The following is a 24,515-nucleotide window of genomic DNA, read 5'->3' on the forward strand; positions in this document are numbered from 1 at the left end:
TAGGTCTAAAACGGGCAGAAAATTGCCACTTTCATCATGATTTTCAAAATGGTTTTGATATTGTTTGCATCCACAACATCCTTCCTCCCTGTTATTTGTTAAGTTAATAGATTCTCTATGGTGTGGACAGCACTGGCATTCAAGATGCTGTAGAAAGGCCTACATCATTGACAATACTTTGAACACAGCTTTTGCGTTTAATTCACATCATTTAAAGTATTATTATTTCAAAAATGGTATGTTATGCCTCTTTTCAGCCTCAAATGGGAACAGGCCGTGTTTGATGTTATTGACGTTTAGTGACGCACATCAGAATCCTCAATGTAGCATCTGAACCTTGCAAATGTCATGTTATATATATATTTATATATTTTATATATTTATATTTATTGTATATAACTGCCTTAATGTCGCTGGGACCCTGCCTTGGCAGTAGCTAATTGGGATCCTGAACAAATACAAAGACCTTACTGCTTTTGTTTGATGATTTGTATGCTAGTTTTGCCCTAACAGTGCTGTGTGTTGTGCCCCAGATGTGGATGAGTGCCAGGATGAGAAGGTGTGTACCAGGGGGCACTGCCAGAACACTGTGGGTTCTTACCTGTGTAACTGTGGGCCCGGCTTCAGGGCCTCCCCGGCAGGGGACCAGTGTGACGGTAAGACTCTTACTACCCTCTGACTCTTACCATTACACACTGACATACACCGTTATACGCTGACTCATACCATTGTACACTCACACCCTCACGTTCAGAGTTTCACACTTTCTCATGCGGTACAATGTCCTACTGTGCAGTGGATGTTTGGGACACTTTGCAGTTAACTGTGTTTAGATAGATCTGAAAAAAAGTTCTTAAAACCACTAGGTTCTGATAATGATTCTAAAGACTGCCTTTTTGAACTCAGAATCAGTAAATACAGTATCAATATGATTTACATTGTTAATCTAGTTGAATGTATTTTGAATCATGTAATGTACAGTATCAATCCACCAATTGTATTTGTAACAATTTCTTCCTTTTGATTGTTGAACTTTTATTGCTGTCAGATGCTCAGGTTTGTTGATGGTTGAGGAGTTGATTTTCTGTTTTATGAATCCCACAAACCCCTCATAGAATCCACCTGAATTAAAACCCTAAAACTGACTCGCCCACCGCACTCATATCCTCTATCTGCCCATAAAGCATGGTGTCTGTGTGTTGGTCCGTGTATGTGTGTGTGTGTGTGTGTGTGTGTGTGTGTGTGTGTGTTGCCTGCATTGAGAGCTGTCCCTGTGGTTACAGATGTGGATGAGTGCCAGGAGCTGATCATGCCCTGTGACAGTGTGGGCCAGTGCGACAACAACATGGGCTCCTACCACTGCAGCTGTCCCCAGGGCTACCAGCAGATCAACGGCACCAGCTGCCTAGGTATAGGCCACTCACTCCCTCACGTACTCAGAACATACATGCAAAGACGTACACACACACACACGCACACACACACACGCACGCACGCACACGCACACACACGCATGCATGCACACACATGCACACACACACACACACGCACACGCACGCACACACACACACACGCACACACACACGCACACACACACACACGCACACACACACACACACACACACACACACACACACACACACACACACACACACACACACACACACACGCACACACACACACACGCACACACACACACACACACACACACACACACACACACACACACACACACACACGCAAACAGTCACAAAAACAATGTATTATATATACAGTACCAGTCAGAAGTTTGGACACACCTACTCATTCAAGGGTTTTTACTACATTGTAGAATAATAGTGAAGACATCCAAACTATAAAATAACACATATGATTGAATGCCAAGAGTGTGCAAAGCTGCCATCAAGGCAAAGGGTGGCTACTTTGAAGAATCTCAAAATATAACATATATTTTGATTTGTTTAACACTTATTTGGTGACTACATGATTCCATATGTGTTGTTTCATAGTGCTGATGTCTTCACTATTATTCTACAATCTAGAAGCTAGTAAAAATCAAGAAAAACCCTTGAATGAGTAGGAGTGTCCAACGTTTTGACTGGCACAGTATATATACATCTTTTTTTAGGGGGCATGCCTATACACACATGAATACACACACATGCAGCTGTACACACCCTCGCACTCATACGTTAACTTGTTCTGACACACACACATCATGTGAGCGTGCCAGAGAAGCTGAGAGGCCAGGTGATGTCAGTCTGATGTACCAGGTGATGTCACACTTCTCCCTTGCCTGTGGTAATGCTGCTGTCGTCCTTCATTATGTGTGTGTGTGTGTGTGTACGTGTGTGTTCGTGTGTACGGAGTAATCAGAGACAGGGGCAGCTGCAGCTGTTAACAAGCCTCTTGCCTGTATCACCCCTCCCTGCTGTGTCAGGTTGAATGACCTCACACCTGTGTCTTGGTCTGGCTGGTTGTCCCCTACAGATGTTGACGAGTGTCTGGACGACCCGGAGCTGTGTTCCCCACACGGGGAGTGTCTCAACGCTGAGGGATCCTTCTACTGCGTCTGTGAGAGAGGCTTCGCTGCCAGCCAGGACACACACACCTGTGAAGGTACAGTAGGCCACAGAAGAGAGGACTGGTGGTACAGTATATGATACGCTGTTAGAGTGGTTAGGTGTGTTAGAGGGCTGCTCACTGACTCACTGACTCACTGACTCATTTTGTCACGCGTTCATTCACTCTCACGTTCTCTCACATGCAGTGTGTGTAGTACAGTAAATGCCATTTACACACTTTTTTAAATTTTTACTACTTCAGCACTACACACACACACACACACACACACACACACACACACACACACACAGTCATACCCACACAATCTTTCCTCAACACCGGTTGTTAAAGGGGTGGTTTGATTGACAGCAGTCCCATGTTTGGCTGTAGTTTCCTCTGGTTCAACTGATTGTTTATCTGACATTTATATGACATTAGTCGGATGCTTGTCTAACGCCTCTGTCTGCTGCCGCGTGGTCCCTCCACACTTCCTGCTCCGTCTCTCTCCCTGCCGTTGCCTTGTTGCTCCTGGAAGAGAGGGGCTTTCATTTCTTTCACATATGCCTCCGGCTATTTTTCCACCAAAGACCTTGATGCCAGGAGTCTTGCCCCGTGCCAGAGTTGTTTTAAATGCCCTTTCCTGCAGTAAAAAAAAGAGAAAAAACAAGAAGGAAGCTCGCTGTCTAGACAAGGAGGAATATTTTCTGCTGTACTCTGTTACTCCTGATTTATGCAGGAGCTCAGGCTCAGTCAGTGAGGTCCTCCGTGTGTGTGTGTGTGTGTGTGTGTGTGTGTGTGTGTGTGTGTGTGTGTGTGTGTGTGTGTGTGTGTGTGTGTGTGTGTGTGTGTGTGTGTGTGTGTGTGTGAGTGTGCGTGCATGCACGGAGTGGCGGACAACATATTCAACACTTACCACTACAATTGACATCGTTTTTGGTCCTAATCTGCAGTCATCCAATTTTCTCTTCATGTCATTCCACTAATCCTATTACTAAGGAACTGAATTAGGCAGATGCTCCATAGTAGGTGAGCATCCTCCTGCATGTTGTGTAAGTCTATAAAGCAGAGTTAACAGCAGATGGCTTTCGCAGGTGTCATCAGTGAGACTGAACTACAGACACATGATCCTCCCAAGCTGAAAGGAGGCAAGCAGAGAAATAGTATTTACTGTTAGGGGAGTTCTCCTCTCCTCCCTGTGATATAAACATGTTTTCAGCCTGAACATGGCTCCATGATAGGCCCCCCTGAGGTGGGGCCCCAACCTTGTTTGATCCTGGGAACACGGGCCCAGTGAACCAGCAACAGGACAGGGGCCATAAAACACCTCAGCGCCCCCCAACTCAGCACCCCCCCCTGTTTATATTGGACCAGTAGAACCACAGCTGAGGAGCAGACTGGGACTGAGGCCTGGACCACAATAAAAGCAAAGGGGTCATGGCTCCCTGCTCCTCTACCCAGACCCAAACTTGGCTTAAGCACCGTAATACCCCCACAGACTGTCCTCCCCTGAAACAGCCAAAGGATGGTCTGACCCCTCGAAGAAGGATGGTTGGGCTCCAGGGAGGGCCTGTTTGACAGCCAGATTGAATTGTGTCCAGTTGAGATCAAGAGGAAGATGTAACCTGCTTTGGCCTGTCCCCTCTGCTTTGTGGTTGTCTCTCCCTGTCTTTCATCTGTAGGCTCTTATGGCGAGTCTCGGTCAGCGGACATTCAGGGTATCCAAGGACATCAAAGTCCTTGGACTCTAAGAAAGCTGTTGGATGTTTGTTTGTTGGCATGTGAAATGGTACATACCGGTATGCCGAGCGTGACTGTGTGTTTCTTTGCAGATGTGGATGAGTGCTCGGATGACACCAGGTGTGTTGGCGGCTCCTGTGAGAACAGCCAGGGTTCCTACAGATGCCAGTGTGACACTGGCTACCGCCTGCAGCCAGACACTGACACATGCCTGGGTTGGTAATACTCTGTCACACAACTACATCTCCCATCATTCTCTATACCGACCATGATATCCCGAGGACTGCAACTCAAGCATCGCTGCTGTGTTCACTTCAGTGGGGGCGTGTAGGTGTTTAGCTGTGTGTTGACTGGGGTGCTGTGGTGCTGTGCTCTCCCAGATATCGATGAGTGTGCAGAGCTGGGCCAGACTATCTGTGGGGCGTGGCTCTGTGAGAACACAGAGGGCTCCTATACGTGTGTGGTGGACTGCCCCCCCGGACACGACCGTGGCCCAGAAGGCATCTGTACCGGTGAGTCAGCATCATGGGGGCATCATAAAGGGGACCACAGCCATGCCAACTTTCCGTTGCTTCAGCTGTTGCCCCATCCAGTTCTTTGAAATGCTCATGTGCCAATCAAGTGTCTTACTTTGTGCTTCTCTTCTACCCATCAATGTATCTCATCTTACCCTCCATCCATCCATCCATCCATCCATCCATCCATCCATCCATCCATCTTCAAACATTTCTGTTCCGTCCTATCAACTGCTTTGTAATAGACACTGATCACCACAAAGAGTCAACTTGACTTGACCCCTGTACATGTATGGGAGGGGGGTACCGCTAACTCAAGCTGTTTCTCTAGGAATGAACTCCACAGAACAGGTTCCTCATTGACCATAGTAACTCACTCTGAGCATCTGTCGTGAGGCAGCAACATTACATCTGTTGCGTTTGCTTGTTTGGGGGTGAGGGGGTTGTTTGGACTGTTTGGGTTACACAGTGTTCCAGCTACAGTTTAGAGTGCTCTGTTTGCTCAGCTCAGCCAAGAGGATGTTTGTGTGTGAAGTGTTTTGTCTATCACTCTCCATGATTTCCCTAGTGTTAATATTTGAGCATTTTTATTATAGCCTTCGCAGGGTGTGGAGTCTCATGTGCACACACACACACACACACTCACACGCACGCACACACGCACACACACACACGCACAAGTGCACGCGCACGCACACACGCACACACACACACACACACACACACACACACACACACACACACTTTTTCAGTGTATGGATCTGCCTTTTGATTATTTAGCCCTTGCCTCTGTGTGTTGGTGGTATGCTGCACTTTTCTGATTTTCCTCAACTCCGGACACATTGTCAGCTTGATGTGCTTCAAACCTGAGACTAGTTCCACTGCAGCTCAGTGGGTGTTGTTCTGTGGGTCAACTGGTCCTAATTGTGGGACCACCTTTGCCACCGAGACTGTAAAGAACAATGGCTAACTAACCCGTGACCCTTCTCCTCCTCGTTTTGTAGATATTGATGAGTGCAACGTCAACGCCACGGTGTGTGGTAACCACGGCTTCTGTGAGAACACGGTCGGTTCCTTCCGCTGCCTGTGTGACCGGGGCTACCAGGAGTCCCAGGAGGGCCTCGGCTGTGTGGGTGAGTAGGAGTGGTGTGTGTGTGTGTGTGTGTGTGTGTGTGTGTGTGTGTGTGTGTGTGTGTGTGTGTGTGTGTGTGTGTGTGTGTGTGTGTGTGTGTGTGTGTGTGTGTGTGTGTGTGTGTGTGTGTGTGTGTGTGTGTGTGTGTGTGTGTGTGTGTGTGTGTGTGTGTGCCAAAAGTCCTCACAAGAATAGTAAATCAACTAAAATTCAGAGAATTGAGGACATTTTGCAGGTCCTCACTTGTAAAAAGGCTCTTTTAGGCTTAGGGGTTAGGGTTAGAATTATGGTTAGGGGTTAAGGTAAGGGTTAGGTTAAGGTTCAGGGTTAGGGTTAGGAGTTAGGGGAAATAGGTTTTTGAATAGGAATCAATTGTTGGTCCCCAAAAAGTCCTCACAAGAATAGTAAGAATTCGATGGGTGTGGGTGTGCGTGGGTGGTTGTGTGGGTGTTGGGGGGTGGTTGGGTGTCTGGGGAGGGGGGGGGGGGGTTACAGAAAAGTACCAGGAGGGCCAGAGAAGGAATGAAGACAGTATGACATGGGCATGGTCTGCTTCTTCATAGAGACCATCTGGTATAGTCTTTAGGTCATCTACAGTATGTGCTAGTAGTATGTGCTAGTAGTATGTGCTAGTAGTATGTGCTAGTAGTATGTGCTAGTAGTATGTGCTAGAATATACTGAACAGTTGGCACCTGCTTTGACTTAGAGAAAAGTCACTGCAAGTTTTAGTTCAAATTTTCAATGACATAATTTTTTGGGTCTATCATTTGATATATTTTTAGCCAGATACTCAGAAGCACCTATTTTATGTCAGCGCATGTGTGTGCTTTGACGATATAGGTGCTCATTCTTCACAAGGAAGTTACAAGGCTTTCCTTTAAGGGTCCTGCTGAAAGCACTGGAACACTCTTAAAACCAAACTGCCAGCCCTTTGATGGCTAAAACTTCTGCTCCCGTCTTGAGAACTTCAGCGGGGTTGTCATGACGACAGAATGACAGCTCACCGCTATTATGGATACGCTGGGTAGTCTGCCAACCTGGAATACCGACAGTAACCTTTTCATCTTAAAATGAGATGTATTTTCTGATTTAGTGACAACTGCTGTAGCCGTTAGCCAATTATAAACAGGAAGTGGTCCATGCAAAGCAATAGGGAGTATGATTGAGTGTATTTTCCTCACAGCTCTTTTCCTCTGAAGTTTGTTGGTGGTGGCAGTGCTAGACATGTATGCATCATGCTTCATGGTTCTCTTAAAGATAGTATAAGCATTGTAGACATTAAATCATATGTCATGAAAGACTTGAATGTAATGCTGTGGTGTGGGCCATATTGAGGCAGACTGATGGGACTTTAAATACTCCTGTCCTCTCAAATGTGGACAGTAGTTTCCCTCGCTCTGCAGGAAAAAAAAGATGGCAGACGCTTGATTGATGTGACCATTTATTTTCATTCAATTTGAAGGTGTAGCGCACGTTCTGTGTGATGTTTTAGACATATCCCCACCGTGTCTGCAGTGCTCCTCAGACCCTGGGATTGGAAACGCACCGGAGCTTAGACTCTTAGCCAAGCTGTCTCCCACACACTGGCGCACACAGTGGCGCACACACACAGTGGCACACACACAGTGGCACACACACACACAGTGGCACACACACACACAGTGGCACACACACACAGTGGCACACACACAGTGGCACACACACAGTGGCACACACACAGTGGCACACACACACAGTGGCACACACACACAGTGGCACACACACACAGTGACACACACAGTGGCACACACAGTGGCACACACACACACAGTGGCACACACACACACACAGTGGCACACACACACACACAGTGGCACACACACACACAGTGGCACACACACACAGTGGCACACACACACAGTGGCACACACACACAGTGGCACACACAGTGGCACACACACACACAGTGGCACACACACACACAGTGGCACACACACACACAGTGGCACACACACACAGTGGCACACACACAGTGGCACACACACAGTGGCACACACACAGTGGCACACACACAGTGGCACACACACTCCGCTGCAGTGAAAGTAATGGAGCCGGAGCCATGAAGCTGTATGGCAGCTGTCTGTCTTTCTGTCGGTGTGAGTCCGGGCCTCTGGTTCCTGTCTACTTATCCCCACCGAAGAGAAAGATGGACTATTAGACAGAGATTTCTATTTACATTTTCGCCTTTTGATTTGATTTGTTTCAAGACTGGAGCTGTCTGAATACGATCTATCCACTGAATTTGCAAAACATTAAGAACACCTTCCTAATATTGAGTTGCACCCCCTCCTTTTGCCCTCAGAACAGCCTCAATTTGTTGGGGCATGGACTCCATAAGGTGTTGAAGGCGTTCCACAGGGATGCTGCCCCATGTTGACTCCAGTGCGTCCCACACTTCTGTCAAGTTGGCTGAATGTATTTTGGGTGGTGGACCGTTCTTGATACACACAGGAAACTGTTGAGCGTGAAAAACCCAGCAGGGGTACAGTTTTTAGCCTGGCACCTACTACCATACCTCGTTCAAAAGCACTTCAATCTTTTGCCTTGCCAATGCACCCTCTGAATGGCACATACACAATCCATGCCTCAGTTATCTCAAGGCTTAAAAATCCTTCTTTAACCAGTCTCCTCCCCTTCATCTACACTGATTTACAGTGGCTTTAACAATAAGGGATCACAGCTTTCACCTGGTCAGTCTATGTCATGGAAAGATCAAGTGTTCATTATGTTTTGTACACTCAGTGGAGGTTACACTCAATTTTCTTTCTTGATGTAATATACTGCATGTGTGGTCGACCAGGTTATTTCTCAGTCAATAGCTTTTTCTGGTCAGGGCTGGGCTGTAGTGGCACCGCTAACTGTCAGGGCTGGGCTGTAGTGGCACCGCTAACTGTCAGGGCTGGGCTGTAGTGGCACCGCTAACTGTCAGGGCTGGGCTGTAGTGGCACCGCTAACTGTCAGGGCTGGGCTGTAGTGGCACCGCTAACTGTCAGGGCTGGGCTGTAGTGGCACCGCTAACTGTCAGGGCTGGGCTGTAGTGGCACCGCTAACTGTCAGGGCTGGGCTGTAGTGGCACCGCTAACTGTCAGGGCTGGGCTGTAGTGGCACCGCTAACTGTCAGGGCTGGGCTGTAGTGGCACCGCTAACTGTCAGGGCTGGGCTGTAGTGGCACCGCTAACTGTCAGGGCTGGGCTGTAGTGGCACCGCTAACTGTCAGGGCTGGGCTGTAGTGGCACCGCTAACTGTCAGGGCTGGGCTGTAGTGGCACCGCTAACTGTCAGGGCTGGGCTGTAGTGGCACCGCTAACTGTCAGGGCTGGGCTGTAGTGGCACCGCTAACTGTCAGGGCTGGGCTGTAGTGGCACCGCTAACTGTCAGGGCTGGGCTGTAGTGGCACCGCTAACTGTCAGGGCTGGGCTGTAGTGGCACCGCTAACTGTCAGGGCTGGGCTGTAGTGGCACCGCTAACTGTCAGGGCTGGGCTGTAGTGGCACCGCTAACTGTCAGGGCTGGGCTGTAGTGGCACCGCTAACTGTCAGGGCTGGGCTGTGGTGGCACCGCTAACTGTCAGGGCTGGGCTGTAGTGGCACCGCTAACTGTCAGGGCTGGGCTGTGGTGGCACCGCTAACTGTCAGGGCTGGGCTGTGGTGGCACCGCTAACTGTCAGTGATGCGTGGCTTTCATTTCAGCCTCGGGGTGCAGTGAGAAAAGGTGAGAGTGTTCTGTCAGAAAGTCCATCCCTGCCACCAAATCAAACCATCATCCTGGATGAATGTCTTCCTCAGCCAAGCCAGTGGGCATTGAGGACATTCTTCCGCAGACCCAAAGAAAACCAGTTCTCACTCAATCAGCAGAATGCCATTTTGTTTGTAGCTTTCAATTTCATTCTCATAGTTTGAGGGGTTTTGGGTGAGTGGGTCATCGCAATCAGATAGAGAGTCAGTGAGTTCATGTTTTGGGACAAGGTGAAGAATTGGAGCTCGTTTGTCTTGGTGGTTTTCTTAACTGGGTCCATGCCGTTTCCATCTTTTACATTTTCCTCCTACAGGAAGGCCTGTCAGAGCCCTGAAAGTGGGTCGCAGGCACTCCCCTATTGAAGCTGATAGAACACTTCCTCCAGCCAGATCTCTCCTCTGACCTGTGCGCACATACATACATACACACACACACACACACACACACACACACACACATACATGCACTCCACGCAACAAACACACACACACAGTCATGCAAACTTACACGTATGGTCTCTCTTGCATTCTCTCTCTCACACACACACTCTCCATCTGTACCTTGGCAAGTGTTGGTTGGTCCCAGCCCTGTACAGCCAGCTGCCTCCATTCTCCTGCCAGCCCATCATTCTGCTGTGTCTTGCACAGATGGGCTCACTTTCCCCCCCCAAACTATTGGAAGTGGTCCACAACCAACCCCTCCTCTCCCAGTCTGGTTACCCCTAGACAGATGAACCCCTGAGCCTCTGGGATTGTTTGCTGCTTCCCAGATGAAGAGGCTGTTTTGGAGTTTAATGACTTTGTGTTGTGATTCAGTGCTGTTTGGTACATATTCTCCAGACTGGGAATCAGACAAACGTAGCTTATCTGTCAGTGTCCTTTCATTTCACAGTTCATGTCGTTCAACGGAACTCTATCTCACTGTCGAGTGATTTAAGTGACACGTTTCAGTGACAGTACTCCCTCTCTCTCCCTCTAGTCCAGCTGCAACGTTGATCAAGATCAAGATTCAACCAGCTTTTTCTCATTCTGCTGGACTGGGGTCGGGGTTGTGGTAGGTGTACCGGTTGGGGCTGAACCCAGATGGTGACTGTGCAAGTCGAACAAGGTGCTTCAGGGTCACGCCAGACAGACTGGCTTTTAATGAGGGCACTGCGGTGCGGGCTAAAACCAGAAAAGCAGCAGCAGGTTTTAATGTCAGCTAATGAATTATAGATTCTCCTCAGTAGCGGTGCACTTTTGAGCTGAGCGTTGAGGAAGGGTTATAACTAGAGGCGGGAGAGGTGGAGGGACTTTTTAATTTTATTTTTGCCTGCTTCCTGCATTGTGTACCTGACCGTTAATGAGCTTTCCAATCCGTGGCAGCAGATATATGCGGTGGCGGTCATTGTGGAAGGGTATGCCAAGCCATCTGTGCTCTGAATCAAACTATGATACAGTCTCTATGACTCTTGCAACTGGCTATTTCTGCCCAGTCACATACTGAATTAACAACAATAAAGTTAACTACGCAGGAAAGCATGTTTGCCGTGCATAAAAATAAGTTGTATATAGCCATGGAAATAGAGCCAAGGTTAAATCCTTCTCCTAACTAGCCTATCTGTACTATACTGTAACTCAGCATTTCTCTACGTTTACACATGAAAACATAATTTCCATTGGCTGGGCAGTAGAGATGTACTATATGGCCAAATGGTGGTATGTAAACCTAAATGTGATCGACTGACTCGATTCAGTCTTATATAGCAACATTTTAAATTGAGTTTTTTTACATTGGATAAAATTGACTCGGAGCTAGAAAATGGTATATTATACACTCCAGTTGAGCAACAATGGGAAAGTAATTCTGCTTTGAAAGTTGATAAACTTGTAACCCCACTTTTGAGAAAATGGCCCTTGAATGTTCAGGTACACCTACTAGTGAGCTCTTCTTTGTCTACACCCATTCAGCATTGTTCAAACCCTCTTAAGCCTTAGCCCCACCCATCTCTTTACGGAATCACATGCGGGGCTAAACAGAGTGAGTATGGTAGTGTACTAAACAACCAAAGATTTGAAGTCTAAAGGTTGGTTTATACTATGTCTATCGACATGTCTGTAGACAGTTGTCACAGTGACATCATGAACATTCTATTGTTGTCCGACATAAAACTTGTCGTTAGGAAAAAGTATAAACACAAAAACGACAGGCTTCATGACATCAGCAGCCTGGTGGTTCAAAATAGCATGACTGGCGTATTTTAACACCAATAAACCCACCTGTTTAAAAATGAATTTTGTATGTGTCAATCTAGCAAACCAGGTAACTAAAAGCAACTTTCTAAACAATATTTTGGTTAGTATCTAACTTGTTATGTTAGCTTGCTAGCCAGTTCAAATAATGGCCATATCATATTGCCGACAATGCCTTAACTTTAGCTAATTTGTTTTCCTTATTACAGGAAAATAAACTCACAAAAAGATCATTATTTACAAGTTAATGGTGAGATAATTACAGAAAATAGCTTATGGTTGTGAGTGTAATGAAATAAAAGCAGGGCATTTTACTGGAGAATTTTAGAACTTGGACACTGTCTTGTTTGCTTAACATTATATCCTAATTTGACTTTGGTGCAGGTCATGTTGTTCTTCACATTACCGTCTCTGGTAAACGCACACTATATAAAATAAAATCAATGTTTATTTGTCACATGCACAGGATACAGTAATTGTAAATGGTACAGTGAAATGGTTACTTGCATAGTGGAGTGTTTTGTTTAGACATGTACCTAAACAATGAACCATAATCCCAACTCATAACATTACTACCCTTCATGAATCTACAGGTAGCTAAAGCTAACCAAATAGGTTCAATGTTAGCTAGCTAGCTAACGTTAGGCTATAACTAGCAATGCAAATTGTTCTGAGATACGAATAATATTACTAAACAGATCATACATGTAATGTTAGCTAGCGAGCCAGCCAGCTAGCTAACGTTAGCTAGCTAGCTAACAGTACGCTTTAACTTGCAATGAAACAACTTTCTGACAATATTTGAAACTTATAATATCTGAAAATGTAGCTAGCTAGACTCTCTTACCCATATACATAGATGAACACTTCTCCCTCTCTGTCATGGATGCCATGGTTGCCCTTAGTTTGAAAATGTAATCCGGAGACAGGTGTTTCATACAACAGCCTTTGTGTGTTCTCTGAATTTTGACATCTCCTTAGCTTCCATCGAGCATTCCACAGATTTCAAAACTCGTTCCTCCAGAAAGTGGAGAGCATTAGCAACATTATCACAGTTGTTCGTGATATCTTTCAAAAAAGCAGCTTTAGAAAGGATTACCTACACATACTGAGCAGCTCATGTGAAAGACAGAAGCGCACTACATGGAATCCGAACTCTTCTCTCGGCATGTCCAGGCCATCCATTATCTTAGCCAATCATGGCTAGAGGGAAGGTTCCTGGATTTTTCCGTGGCTAAACCAACTAGGCTCGTAATTTAACAATTTTATTCATATGGCATACAAGTGTGTTATTAAGGCACATGAAAGTTCACAAGTTCCAGAAGGAATTTCTGCCAAAAAAAGCATTTAGATTTAAAAAAAATGTTTACGTTCAAATGCCTCCTGTGAAGTAGTGACCCGCGACATAACACCTAGTTTCCTGAAAGGAGTCACAGATGCATGAGAACAGAATCCACTGAAATGGAAAACAAATTTTCCTCCAAATGGTAGTCCCATTCTGCTGAGCAGGAAAGGCCGTGAAATATATTGAAATATATTATCCTATGAAGAAAAATCTGCCTTTTCCATTGTCATTCTGGACCTCTCCCCTTTTTAGTGCTCCCCTATTGCGACGCACCCACTCTCTTCCTCCCCGCTCTCTCCTTAACACTTTCTAGCTCATTGACAAACTGGCCCACACCCCAGTATGAAGTATTGGATAGGGTGTTGGGAATGCAGAGCAGTTCAGAGCACCTCAGAACCATGAGGCTTTGTTGTCTTTTTACATTAAGCTCCACGTCGGGGTTGATGTATGTGTTTTCTCTGCACGTTCGTTCATAACTGGAGAGATATACATGGATGGATGCTCAGCTATAACCACAGCCGGGTCAAAGGAAAACAGACATGTTATTGGAGTGTGAAATAGATATTTGAGTGTTTTTTTCTTCCTCAATGTATAGGCCTATTCATTGATTTTGAAAACATTGAGTGTTTTGTTTCAGAAAAATCTATTTCCAAGAGTATATCACCAGCTCCCCATACAGTACACCACTTAGTATCTTAATGTATCTTTATAAGCTACTTGTCTTGTGAATGAAACCACACATGCCACATATGTGAGACATTATTGAAATAAGATGCGTCCTGTGAGGTTGCTAACCATGCTCATTAGTGCTAACCGCTAACCAAGGTGCTTTGTTCTCCCTGCAGATGTGAATGAGTGTGATTTGCTGAGCGGTGTGTGTGGCGAGGCCCTGTGTGAGAACGTGGAGGGCTCCTTCCTGTGTATGTGCCCCGACGAGGACCAGGAGTACAACCAGATGACCGCCAAGTGCAGTCCCGTTCCCACAGGTGACCCACACATTGCCTGAAGACAAATGAAGACCCCTAGTTTATATAAGGCACCGTTTAAATGTTTCATTTTAAATAGTGAACATTGAGTGGTAGCGCGTTGTCTCAGAGGACAATATTAACCTTTAATAGGTTGGAGTTTCATTTGAGTGGAGTGGTGCTCTGATGAATGAGGGGGCCTGGCTCTGTTTAACAACACAGCCGCGGGTTAGGGGCCTCCTCTGTCTTTGCCTGAGTGTAAAACCCTAATGAGAGACAGAGCCTGGTGGATATACTGTATAATACAGGGCTTTAGGACCCAAAGCTCAACATTAACCTAGGCTCCTTGTCAGACTTAATCCGATGACCTCAAGTATGTTCTCTCACCTCTGAGAACACTCCCAGATATTTAAGGAGGATAGTTTATCATTATATAATGTTAGGAATTAGAGCATGTTCTGTGCTCACGATCACAGACGTTACGTAATAGTAGGATTGCTTTAGAAGAATGTAAAAAAGCCGTTTCCATGTTGTAGCAATAAAAGCTGTGTTTTTCTGAGAATGGGCAATTAGATACGAATCTCTAGTAATCTGTAATTATCAGAGGCATTCACAGATGTGTGTTCGTGTGCGTACGTGCATGTGGAGGGTTTAGGGGAAACCGAGGAGGTGGAGATAGGAGGGGAAGGGAAGGGGGGTTTTCTTCTCTCCAGGTATGTCATTAAAGCAGTGTGAAGACCCAGATCACAGTCATCATGTGGCCCATCTCTCCAACAGGCTGTAATTGTCTCAGTTTACGAGAGAGACTCATTTCTCCTGGGTTAACCCATTTCTAGCACTCAATAAAAAAACGTTACTCCTTCACGCCCACAACTGAAAATATTACGGAACACTATCGTCGATCTATTCATGTGTAATCATATTTCTTCTGCCCTGTTGTCCCCAGCCTCGTCAGTAGAGAGGAAGGAGTGTTACTACAACCTCAATGATGAGAACCTGTGTGAGAACGTGCTGACCAGCAGTGTCACCATGGAAGAGTGCTGCTGCACCCTGGGTGCAGGCTGGGGGGACAACTGTGAGGTGCACCCCTGCCCCGTCCAGGGTACTGGTGAGGAAGCACACATGAACCCACACACACACTTATTATATCCACACACACACACACTTATTATATCCACACACACACGCTACTTATTACACATTTTCTTGTCTATCTCTTCGACAGATCAGTTTTCCCAGATGTGTCCAGCTGGGAGAGGCAATGTCCCCACTGGTGACGCTGTGTTTGGAGTGACCGCAGCCGAGAGTTATAAAGGTATGTGAACTCAGAGACTCAGCATAGACTGAACGGAGCCTTGGCTCACAACAGTAGTGTTCAGCAGAGAATGCTGTGAGAACTTCCTGAATCAGATAATGAGGTCGCAACAAACCCAGGATTTTGAATGGCCTTACTGCTCTTGAGATGCTGCTATTAATCTCATCACCGCTGTCTCTCTCTCAGGCCTGTGTCCGTGGTCTTATTGTGTAAGTGTTTGTTTATGTGTGTGTCTCTGTCTGTGGGTTCTGTCTCTCAGCCTTGGAGTCACAGAGCAGAAATACCAGCCTTAGATGTCTGTAGACATATGACCTCAACATGTTCTCCTCCGAGCCCATCTTCCCCTCTCTCCTGTTTTTCTCTTTCTCTCCCTCTGTCCACTTCTCTCCCTCTCCCCTCTCCCCTCTCCCAGCCCCTTCAAGCCTAGATTGTTCACCTCGCGCGAAAGCTAATTCATCGAACCAACAGCCTTCATTCAATAATGTGATTCATTACAGCGAGGGGAGTCTGGTAGAGAGGGGCTGGCAGCAAGTGAATGTGGTATATTCCGAGAGAGAGACAGACAGAGACGGACTGGGAAGGCGAGTTGCCAGACACATTTACCTGAGCATCAGTCTGGATATGTCTTCAGTTAGTCAACCTGTTTGCATGGCTGGTTATTGGTCTCAGTTGCAAACACCAACGGCCAACCGAAGGAAGAGTAGAGTACTGTAACGCAGTACTGTTTGTTGATGGAAGGTTTTCTCTACGCCTCTCCGGAGTTCGTCTCATTAAAGCGTTGAGTTGGTAAACGTAAAGAGTAGAGACTGTTTGAATACTGGGAATGTATATTCCCGTTGAGTGGTATTGGTGTTCCCTCAGATTCAGCGGGGAAGTAACTGCATGATTACATTGTTGTCTAAATAGTAAGAGATGCATTGAAAATGTGGGTGTGGGTGCTGTTACTAAGAAACCCGGGTTGTCCTCTCCCTTCCAGATGCAGATGAGTGTGCGTTGTTTGGCCAGGAGATCTGTAAGGATGGCTTCTGCCTCAACAGCCCAGGAAGCTACGAGTGTTACTGTAAGACTGGCCTGTACTACGACGAGGTCAAGCTGCAGTGCAGAGGTCAGTGGGCAGGTCATTCACATCAGTTAGTGTTAATTCAGTCCAAACATACTTGATTTACTCACAACATGCTGTTTTTTGGCGACAATTAAAAGATTGGAATCAATAGCCCTCAGTCTACTAATATACCATTTCCACAGCCCTGTGTCATTAAACTGTCCACGCACATTAAAAGCAGTTAGTGCTACTGTACCACAGCCTGTGTGTGTTGGCTGGCTGTGCCGGGATGTGTAGAGTGGGTCCCCTCCCTGGGTTAGGTGGGGTCAGAGCAGCGTGACCTAGGGGCCAAACCCAGCAGGCCCAGACAGCACGCCCAAACTACCAACCCGGCCAAACTGGATGGACCCTGGCCTTTTGCCGGGCCCCACACCGCACCCCTGGCCCCACACCGCACCCCTAGCCCCACACCGCACCCCTGGCCCCACACCGCACCCCTGGCCCCACACCGCTCCCCTGGCCTCACACCGCTCCCCTGGCCCCACACCGCTCCCCTGGCCCCACACCGCTCCCCTGGTCACCAGCAGTGGAATGCCTGTGGGGCCGCCTGCGGAGTTCCGCCATATTTGCTTTGGATTATTTAGACAGGCTGGGATTGGGCGGAGGGTCCAGCGGAGGTTTGGCCTTTTACCCTGGACGGTCCTGGTTTTACCCCGTTATGCGTGGACTAGAGTCATAATACAATTTAGAAACCAACCTCTACCACCACCAGCCCTATAGCCGTGCTCTATATGGGATATTTTAAGAAAGGGGATGGAGGGGTATTTTTAAAAGTGTAGAATATCAAGTGGATGTGTATTTCAGTTGAATGTCTGGACGGATGAAACCATTGAGTTTAAAAATATATATATCATTTCCTCAGCAATTATGAAACCACAGGTCTGATGTGTATCTAATGCATTCATTGTGTCTGTATATTTCAGAAATACATGCGATTTCTGTTGGGACTGAGTTCCAATCCAAATAACAGGTTTCTTTTTCAAAATACCTGCAAACAATCCCCTTGAACCTGTATTAGTTTACCTAGAATTCATGTTAACTGTGCGGCATGTCTCTGCAACAGACATGTTCACGGACACAGGGAAAACAGATTTCAACTCTCATCAATGCGATAGAGAAAATGCAGTTTGTTTGTTAGTCATGTTCTGAGTGGGGAATTCAAGTTAACCTGAAGTGGTTTAGCGCGAGCAAGCATGTGTGACACCGTTTGATGTGAGTGGATCCTTAATTGGACAGGTCTCTGAGTGTAAACGGGGCCTGTCATGCCTGTCGTGCATGTGCATTTGGTCACACTTTATTTGGATATTTGGTCATACTATTAACAAACTGTTGATAAGCAACTAAGGTTACAGCTAGGGTTAGGTTTAGAATAAGGGTTAGGGTAAGGTTTAGGTTTAGGGTTAGGGTTAGGTTTAGGTTTAGGGTTAGGTTTAGAATAAGGATTAGGGTAAGGTTTAAGTTTAGGGTTAGGGTTAGGTTTGGAATAAGGGTTAGGGTAAGGTTTAAGTTTAGGGTTAGGATAAGGGCTGGGGTTAGTAGATAGTTAGTTGAAATGTTAGATAATCGGTTGAGCATCTACAGATAGAACATCCAAATGAAGTGTTACGGTGCATTTTCCTTGAGAATTGGCCGGTGAGACAACAGAACTCCCAACAGGACCTCTTGAGATCTTGGTCTCCATCTCTCTCCCTTTCTCTCCTCCCCTGCAGACATTGATGAGTGTCAGGATGAGTCTAGCTGTGTGGGGGGAGAGTGTTTGAACACACAGGGCTCCTACATGTGTTTCTGTACACGCCCCATGGTGTTGGACTCTGACAACAAGCGCTGTGTGATCGCCCCTGAAGTGGCTGGTAAGACCCCTCATTGAGCCTGGATGCAAAAAATATAAGCATCCTCTCATATTGTCTCTGTTTTTGGAAACATGTTCTTTTTTTAATGTCTTTCTCATGGCGATTGTATGCCTTGCCATGTCATAGTGTGCCTCTGACTGAGATAATGATTGTGACTGAGATGTAATGTGTCTGTTGCAGAGCAACACTCTGTGCAGACTGACTACCAGGGTATTTGCTGGCAGACGGTAACGGGCACCCGGAAGACTTGCACCAAGCCCCTAGCCAACAGAAAGACCACCTTCACAGAGTGCTGCTGTCTGTTTGGAGAGGCCTGGGGCATGGACTGTGCCCTTTGCCCCCTGAAGAACACAGGTTCTACACCAGCACTCATATCCATCTATCAACTCTACTGTTATGACTTTATCCTTTACCTATTATGATCCACTATGAGTGAATACACTATGCTTCCACTGTCCTGCTATGAAAACATAACATTCAGAGATCTAAGAGTCATTTCTTCATATATGTGGAGTCGTTCATTTGAGGTAGATGCTTCTTCATCTAGTCTCGTGTGAGATATAATATAGAACCCCACACAGTATATTTCAGCTGGTCTCAGAGTGATGATGTTGGTCAGTGCTTAAACCAGACGGGCCAGGGCCTCTCAGACATCAGCCCCAGGACTAGTGACACCTCATTAGGCTTGAGGTCTGCCAGCTGCCTGCTAACGCTCCTGTCTCCTGGAGCCTCTGAGATCTAGCCTGCCTGGGGCCTATCTTCTATCCTTTACCCCCCCCCCCCCCCCTTTCCTGTTTCCCCACCTCCCTTATCCAACACCTGGAGTGTGTCTAGGCAGGGAGGTCTGGTCGCTGATGCATGTCCTCACCATGCTGCCAGGGCAGATGGCTGCAGTGTGCATTATGGGGACCTGTGGACTGGAACATGTGGGGACAGTCCTCAGGGCTCTGAACTGGATCATTTTCCTCCTTCCGATAAAATAAGACTGTTATTCCAACCCACTGGAAGATGGAGCTGGTAGAGTTGAAGGTTTTTAAATGTTGAGTGATTTCCCAGCAGTTTGACTAGGAATTCGTAGCTTCATGTGAGAATGATGTTGAACCGACAGCTTAGTGAGCACAGTTAAGTCACGAGAGCTCTCCGGGGAAACGTTGCAGCTGTGCAACATAGGCCTACAGCTATGACAGTTGCACGCTCTCTTAATAAAATCCGTTTTTGTTATGTCATTGAGAAACATTGACAGAAATCCAAGTTAGCCATTTCAAAGTTGCATGTCCGGGTCACTTTTAAACAGAGAACACCTCATCAGGTTTTCAACCATTCGTGGAACACCCTTTGGTGTTGTCCAACATCGGCCAACATGGTCCCCACTTCGATCCTTATTCCTTACTGAGAAACTGAGATGCAGGTGTGTGAGCTCACCGCTGCTCTCCGCAGAGAGAACAGAACACACAGTCGTTTGTTCTCATCAGGCCCATCCAGATCGCTCTGCGGTCCCTCTCTGATGCGTTTCCTGTATAGACGTTCTTGTGGGAGCGAACAGAGGCAAGCAGGTGCGTGGGATTAGCAGGGGACTGTAGGGGGTGGCTGGCCATGGCGTGCAGATGAAAGACTGGTTTAGGTTCCCACAGTACAGTAACCAATGAGGAGGGAACTCAGAGCAGGTACCGTGATGTGGTGTGTGCTGAACGCCACGTTCAGGAGGGAAGTGGGCCGCTGGTCACAACCTGAGTATTCAGTTCAGTCAAAAATCCCCTGACTACTAAGCCAAGTGATGATGGCGACGTAATTACTTCGAAAAAAAAACCTTGTGTTGACATTTGAATAAGCTTCAGTTCTTATAATCACAGAAACGTGTTGTGTTGATCAAACGTAGTAGGTTTTTGTCATGTTTTCTGTCTTTATGAGTACATTGTAAAAAGCTCCCAGCATCACATGTATTCTCTAGCTCCTGATCTGTGGTCACAGGGCTACATCTCCGTCTCTGTTTCAGAGAGCTGTGTCTCCCTCTGTCACTCTCTCTCAGAAGACTCTCTCTCTCTCTCTCTCTCTCTGAGGGCCATGTCTCAGTCTCTCTCCCTTCTCTCACAGAGGACTATGCCTCCATGTGTAACGTGCCAATAAGTGAAGGACAGGGGCGTCCGTATGGTCGCGACGCCCTTGTGGCTGAGCCCATCCAGGAGTACGAGGTCAACCTGGACTATGAACCTCGCCCCGACCAGCCTGGTGCCCTGCCCCTGTACGAGGACGAGGAGAGTGAGTGAACCAGTCCCCACCACACTGTACAACACACTGATGAAGCTCAAACATGCAGAGAGAGGGGATAGCATGGGGAGCTTGGGACAAGCTGCCTATTCTCTCAATGATAGCTCTTTACTGCCATCTTGTGTCCACATGAATTACTGCCATGACCACAAATTGTTTTCTGTAGCTAGGCACAAATGGTAGTTATGTTACAGTTTCTGTATTTTCAGTGTAACCAAGGTCTTCCAAGAACATAAAGAGATGATTAATTATTCATTAGTTTATCCAGTCAAGCTAGTTAAATGTAGAGGATTTTTAAATCATCATTTCACCGCATTCACAGATTAAATAAGTCATTATCATGAATTATATCTTCATCTGAGTGGGATTAATGAAACACCTCATTCCCTGCCCTCATCCTGCAGACCCGTACGATGCGTTTGAGGGCCTGAGAGCGGAAGAGTGTGGCATTCTGAACGGCTGTGAGAACGGGCGCTGCGTACGGGTACAGGAGGGCTACACCTGCGACTGCTTCGACGGATACACCCTGGACATGTCCCGCATGGCGTGTGTGGGTAAGACATGGGTGGAGGACTCACACACACACACACACTGAATAGACTAGAAGGAAAATAGTAAATCTCTCCTCAACCCTCAACCAGGAAAGGCTATCATGCATGTTGTTAATGTTAGGTCCGTGTGCGCAGTGAAGTGCAGGGCGTGCTGCTCTGTTTTAAGCCAGTTGCAGCTATGCTAGGTCTTTCTTTGAAGCTCCTGGCCATGTTAATGGGACAGGATCGGAGCCTGAACAACAAGTACAGCCGAGCGGTGTCAAAAATGCAGGTGATCTTTTTATAACAGACATACGGTACATACCTCTCCCCATCTTCACAGCAACTTGACCATTATAACTGGTCGTCCAATGTTACTCCTAAGAGTTCAGGTTCCTCAACGGTCACGCCCTTTATGTTCAACTCGTTAGGTCTTAGAGAATGTGTGTTTACCGAGAATGGGGGCGACAAGCAAAAAACATCCAGTCAGCGGCAGTCCTGTGGACGAAAACAGCTTGTTAACGAGAGGTCGAAGGAGAATGGCAAGAATCGTGCAAGCTAACAGGCGGGTCACAAACAGGGCAAACAACGGCGGAGTACAACAGTGGTGTGCAGAACGGCACTTTAGGTCCCTTGATACCAACTGAGCAATGTTTCCATGCCCCAAAGAATTCAGGCTGTTCTGGAGGCAAACGGGGGTCCGACCCGGTACTAGATGGGTGTGCCTAATAAACTGTCCACTGAGTGTATGTAGACTGTGCTAACATAATACCCCTCTTCTCTCTCACAGATGTGAATGAATGTTCCGAGCTCAACAACCGGATGTCCCTCTGCAAGAACGCTAAATGTATCAACACGGAAGGGTCCTACAAGTGTGTGTGCCTGCCGGGATACACCCCCTCTGAGCAGCCTAACTACTGCGTGGCCAGGGAACAAGAGGCAGCAGCAGCAGCGCGCACAGAGAGGGAGTGAGCCCCCATGGCCAGTAGAGGGACACCCAACACACTAAAAACACACTTATTTAATCCAAGCCCATATACTCTGCACTGTATAAAAACACACTAAACAAAACAACACAATCATTTACTTGATATGAAGATCCAATTTAACCAACTATGTGGTGCCCTGTGATGGAGAAACACAACATTGTATAAAATGTATGTTTGTTTTTTGTAAGTTTAACTTTTTATATTAGAAGGAGTTTATGCGCGCTAGAGGAGCTTTCGCTCTCCTAACGCAACGACAAACCCTATGAACTCTTACTGGGGGATAACCTTTTATTTTCTACCCAGTCCAAAACGCCTTGTGTGTGGATATTTAATTCAGTGAAGAGGCCAGCCGTCCCTTTGCTCTCCCCGTTCTCCCTCTTCCTCACAGTCCTCCTCCCCGTACGGTGGCTGTGGAGGACTGCCTGCCTGGTCATGAATGGACAGCAATAAGATCTTTGCTCCGTGGCTTCACACAAACATACAGTATGCACACTACTGTAATATAATTTTGTTCATGTAAATTCTTTGGAATAAGCTTTTTTTCTAGGCATTTTTTTTTGTATTAATGATAAATGCAAACACAAAACTACTTCTCTGTGTCTTGGACATTGGACAATAGCAGGTTTTTATTTTATTTTTTATTTTTTTCTTGCCTGCCCTGTGGAGCAGTCATATTCCCTACTCTTTAGGTTTTTTTCTTGAGATATTGTTTTATTTCTTTGAACAAAAATTCTATGACATTTTGCTTGGATTTTTTTCATACTTTAATGAAACCTTTTTCTGCATTTTACTGCAATGTCTAAAAGTCTTGCCAGGTTGCAAAGCTGCTATGGGACAGCCGTGGGAGGAATTTTGTACATTTAAACAGAAGAGTTGAGAAACCAGTTTATGTATTTGTAATTTGTACATGAAAAATAGCTCTTGTATGAATATTCATATTATGATGTATATTAAACCCCTGGTAATAAATCACAAATGGTGATATTTATACTTCCTGGTATGTGATGGCACTTATTATTAGAAGCAACAAAGACCTATTCATATTGTGCTCAATAGCTGTACCTAGAACCATAGTCATGTGACCCATGTCCGATAACACAAGCTAGAACACAATGGACACAAAAGAAATGGGTCATCTTTACAACTGTTACTATCAATACATTTTCTATTATACCTTTCCAACCCTCTGTTTCCATATTGTTAATTCGTATCATATTCATATTGTTAATGTTCATTATTTTAGTCATTCCATATAACCCTCAGACCAGTGCTATTATTAGCCTGTGTAGACTCAGGGTTAGGGTGAACACACTTCACTTAACATGAACTGGTTGATCAGCAGAGAAATACCTCGGTCGGAGATGATGTTTTCTCCATTATAGGAATATGAATTGGCACCAGAGTGTCAAGACCCTCCTCTGATCAGAGGAAAAGAGACCGAGTCGCTTCAACTACCAATGAGCTTGCTGCTGTTGTTGCTGCATTATTTTTGCTCGCGGATCTTGAGGATTTCAGCACATGCCTGTCACTCCCCACGCTCCCTATTGCCCCATGTTCCAGTGTCCCCTCTGTCATTTTTTTCCATTGACACAGACAGTGCAAGCACAGTTCTGATGTCAACACGTAGAAAACCTGAGCAATCATTTTATTTCCCTGCTGCTGTTCTTAATATAGGCCAACAGGGACATGGCTGAAGCTCAGTGGTTGGATCTGGTTATTATAGATCTGTGTGTTTGTGATTTTGGCTCTGTTATTACCACTAGGATCTGAATGGCACAGTAGCGGGACCAGTGTAAAAACACCACAACCAGTTAGTTAATAAATGTTAAGTGTTACTGTTGCCTTCCTCCTGGCTGGCTACCCAGATGGGGCTTTCCCACAGTGACAAGGGGACAGCGGAAACCTTTGACTGGGGACTCAAACAGAATTAAACTCAGCTTAGCACCTCCAGCGCCAGGCTTGACCATACTTTCTGCCGAACAAAAGAGCCACCCGGGTGGTAACCGAGAATTCCCCCTGTTTGGTCATTTGGAAGAGATGAGGCATTTCCCATGTTGCCTCTGAATCACATCGGAAGCCCACTCTGTAGAATCTTTAACTGGAATAGTGTGTTGACTTCTACCCTGACCATTGTAGACTGCTACTTTAAGAATATTGTATGTTTAATGCTTATGTACTGTTCTCCCCAATAGTATGTAAAT

General features: G+C 46.2%; 1 protein-coding gene across 7 annotated transcripts in view; it reads left to right on the top strand.

The window, feature by feature from the left end:
* Window positions 1–23,304, top strand: part of LOC100380761 (latent-transforming growth factor beta-binding protein 1) — a 118,370-nt gene extending 95,066 nt beyond the window's left edge. For 6 of the 7 annotated variants that reach the window (XM_014203036.2, XM_014203043.2, XM_014203051.2 and 3 more), the window contains 15 exons: window positions 534–656; window positions 1,284–1,409; window positions 2,491–2,619; window positions 4,395–4,517; window positions 4,683–4,814; window positions 5,822–5,950; window positions 14,144–14,284; window positions 15,210–15,371; window positions 15,489–15,578; window positions 16,555–16,683; window positions 18,390–18,530; window positions 18,711–18,884; window positions 20,622–20,786; window positions 21,200–21,349; window positions 22,116–23,304. In XM_014203036.2, the coding sequence (XP_014058511.2) occupies window positions 534–656; window positions 1,284–1,409; window positions 2,491–2,619; window positions 4,395–4,517; window positions 4,683–4,814; window positions 5,822–5,950; window positions 14,144–14,284; window positions 15,210–15,371; window positions 15,489–15,578; window positions 16,555–16,683; window positions 18,390–18,530; window positions 18,711–18,884; window positions 20,622–20,786; window positions 21,200–21,349; window positions 22,116–22,297 (2,096 nt within the window). In that variant the 3' untranslated portion in view covers window positions 22,298–23,304. The remainder of the gene's footprint in view (window positions 1–533; window positions 657–1,283; window positions 1,410–2,490; window positions 2,620–4,394; window positions 4,518–4,682; window positions 4,815–5,821; window positions 5,951–14,143; window positions 14,285–15,209; window positions 15,372–15,488; window positions 15,579–16,554; window positions 16,684–18,389; window positions 18,531–18,710; window positions 18,885–20,621; window positions 20,787–21,199; window positions 21,350–22,115) is intronic. The other variant, XM_045720654.1, reaches the window with a different exon arrangement.
* The last annotated feature ends 1,211 nt before the right edge of the window (window positions 23,305–24,515 follow it).

The sequence above is a fragment of the Salmo salar genome, chromosome ssa01 (assembly GCF_905237065.1).
Source record: "Salmo salar chromosome ssa01, Ssal_v3.1, whole genome shotgun sequence".
In the NCBI taxonomy this organism is placed as follows: Eukaryota; Metazoa; Chordata; class Actinopteri; order Salmoniformes; family Salmonidae; genus Salmo; species Salmo salar.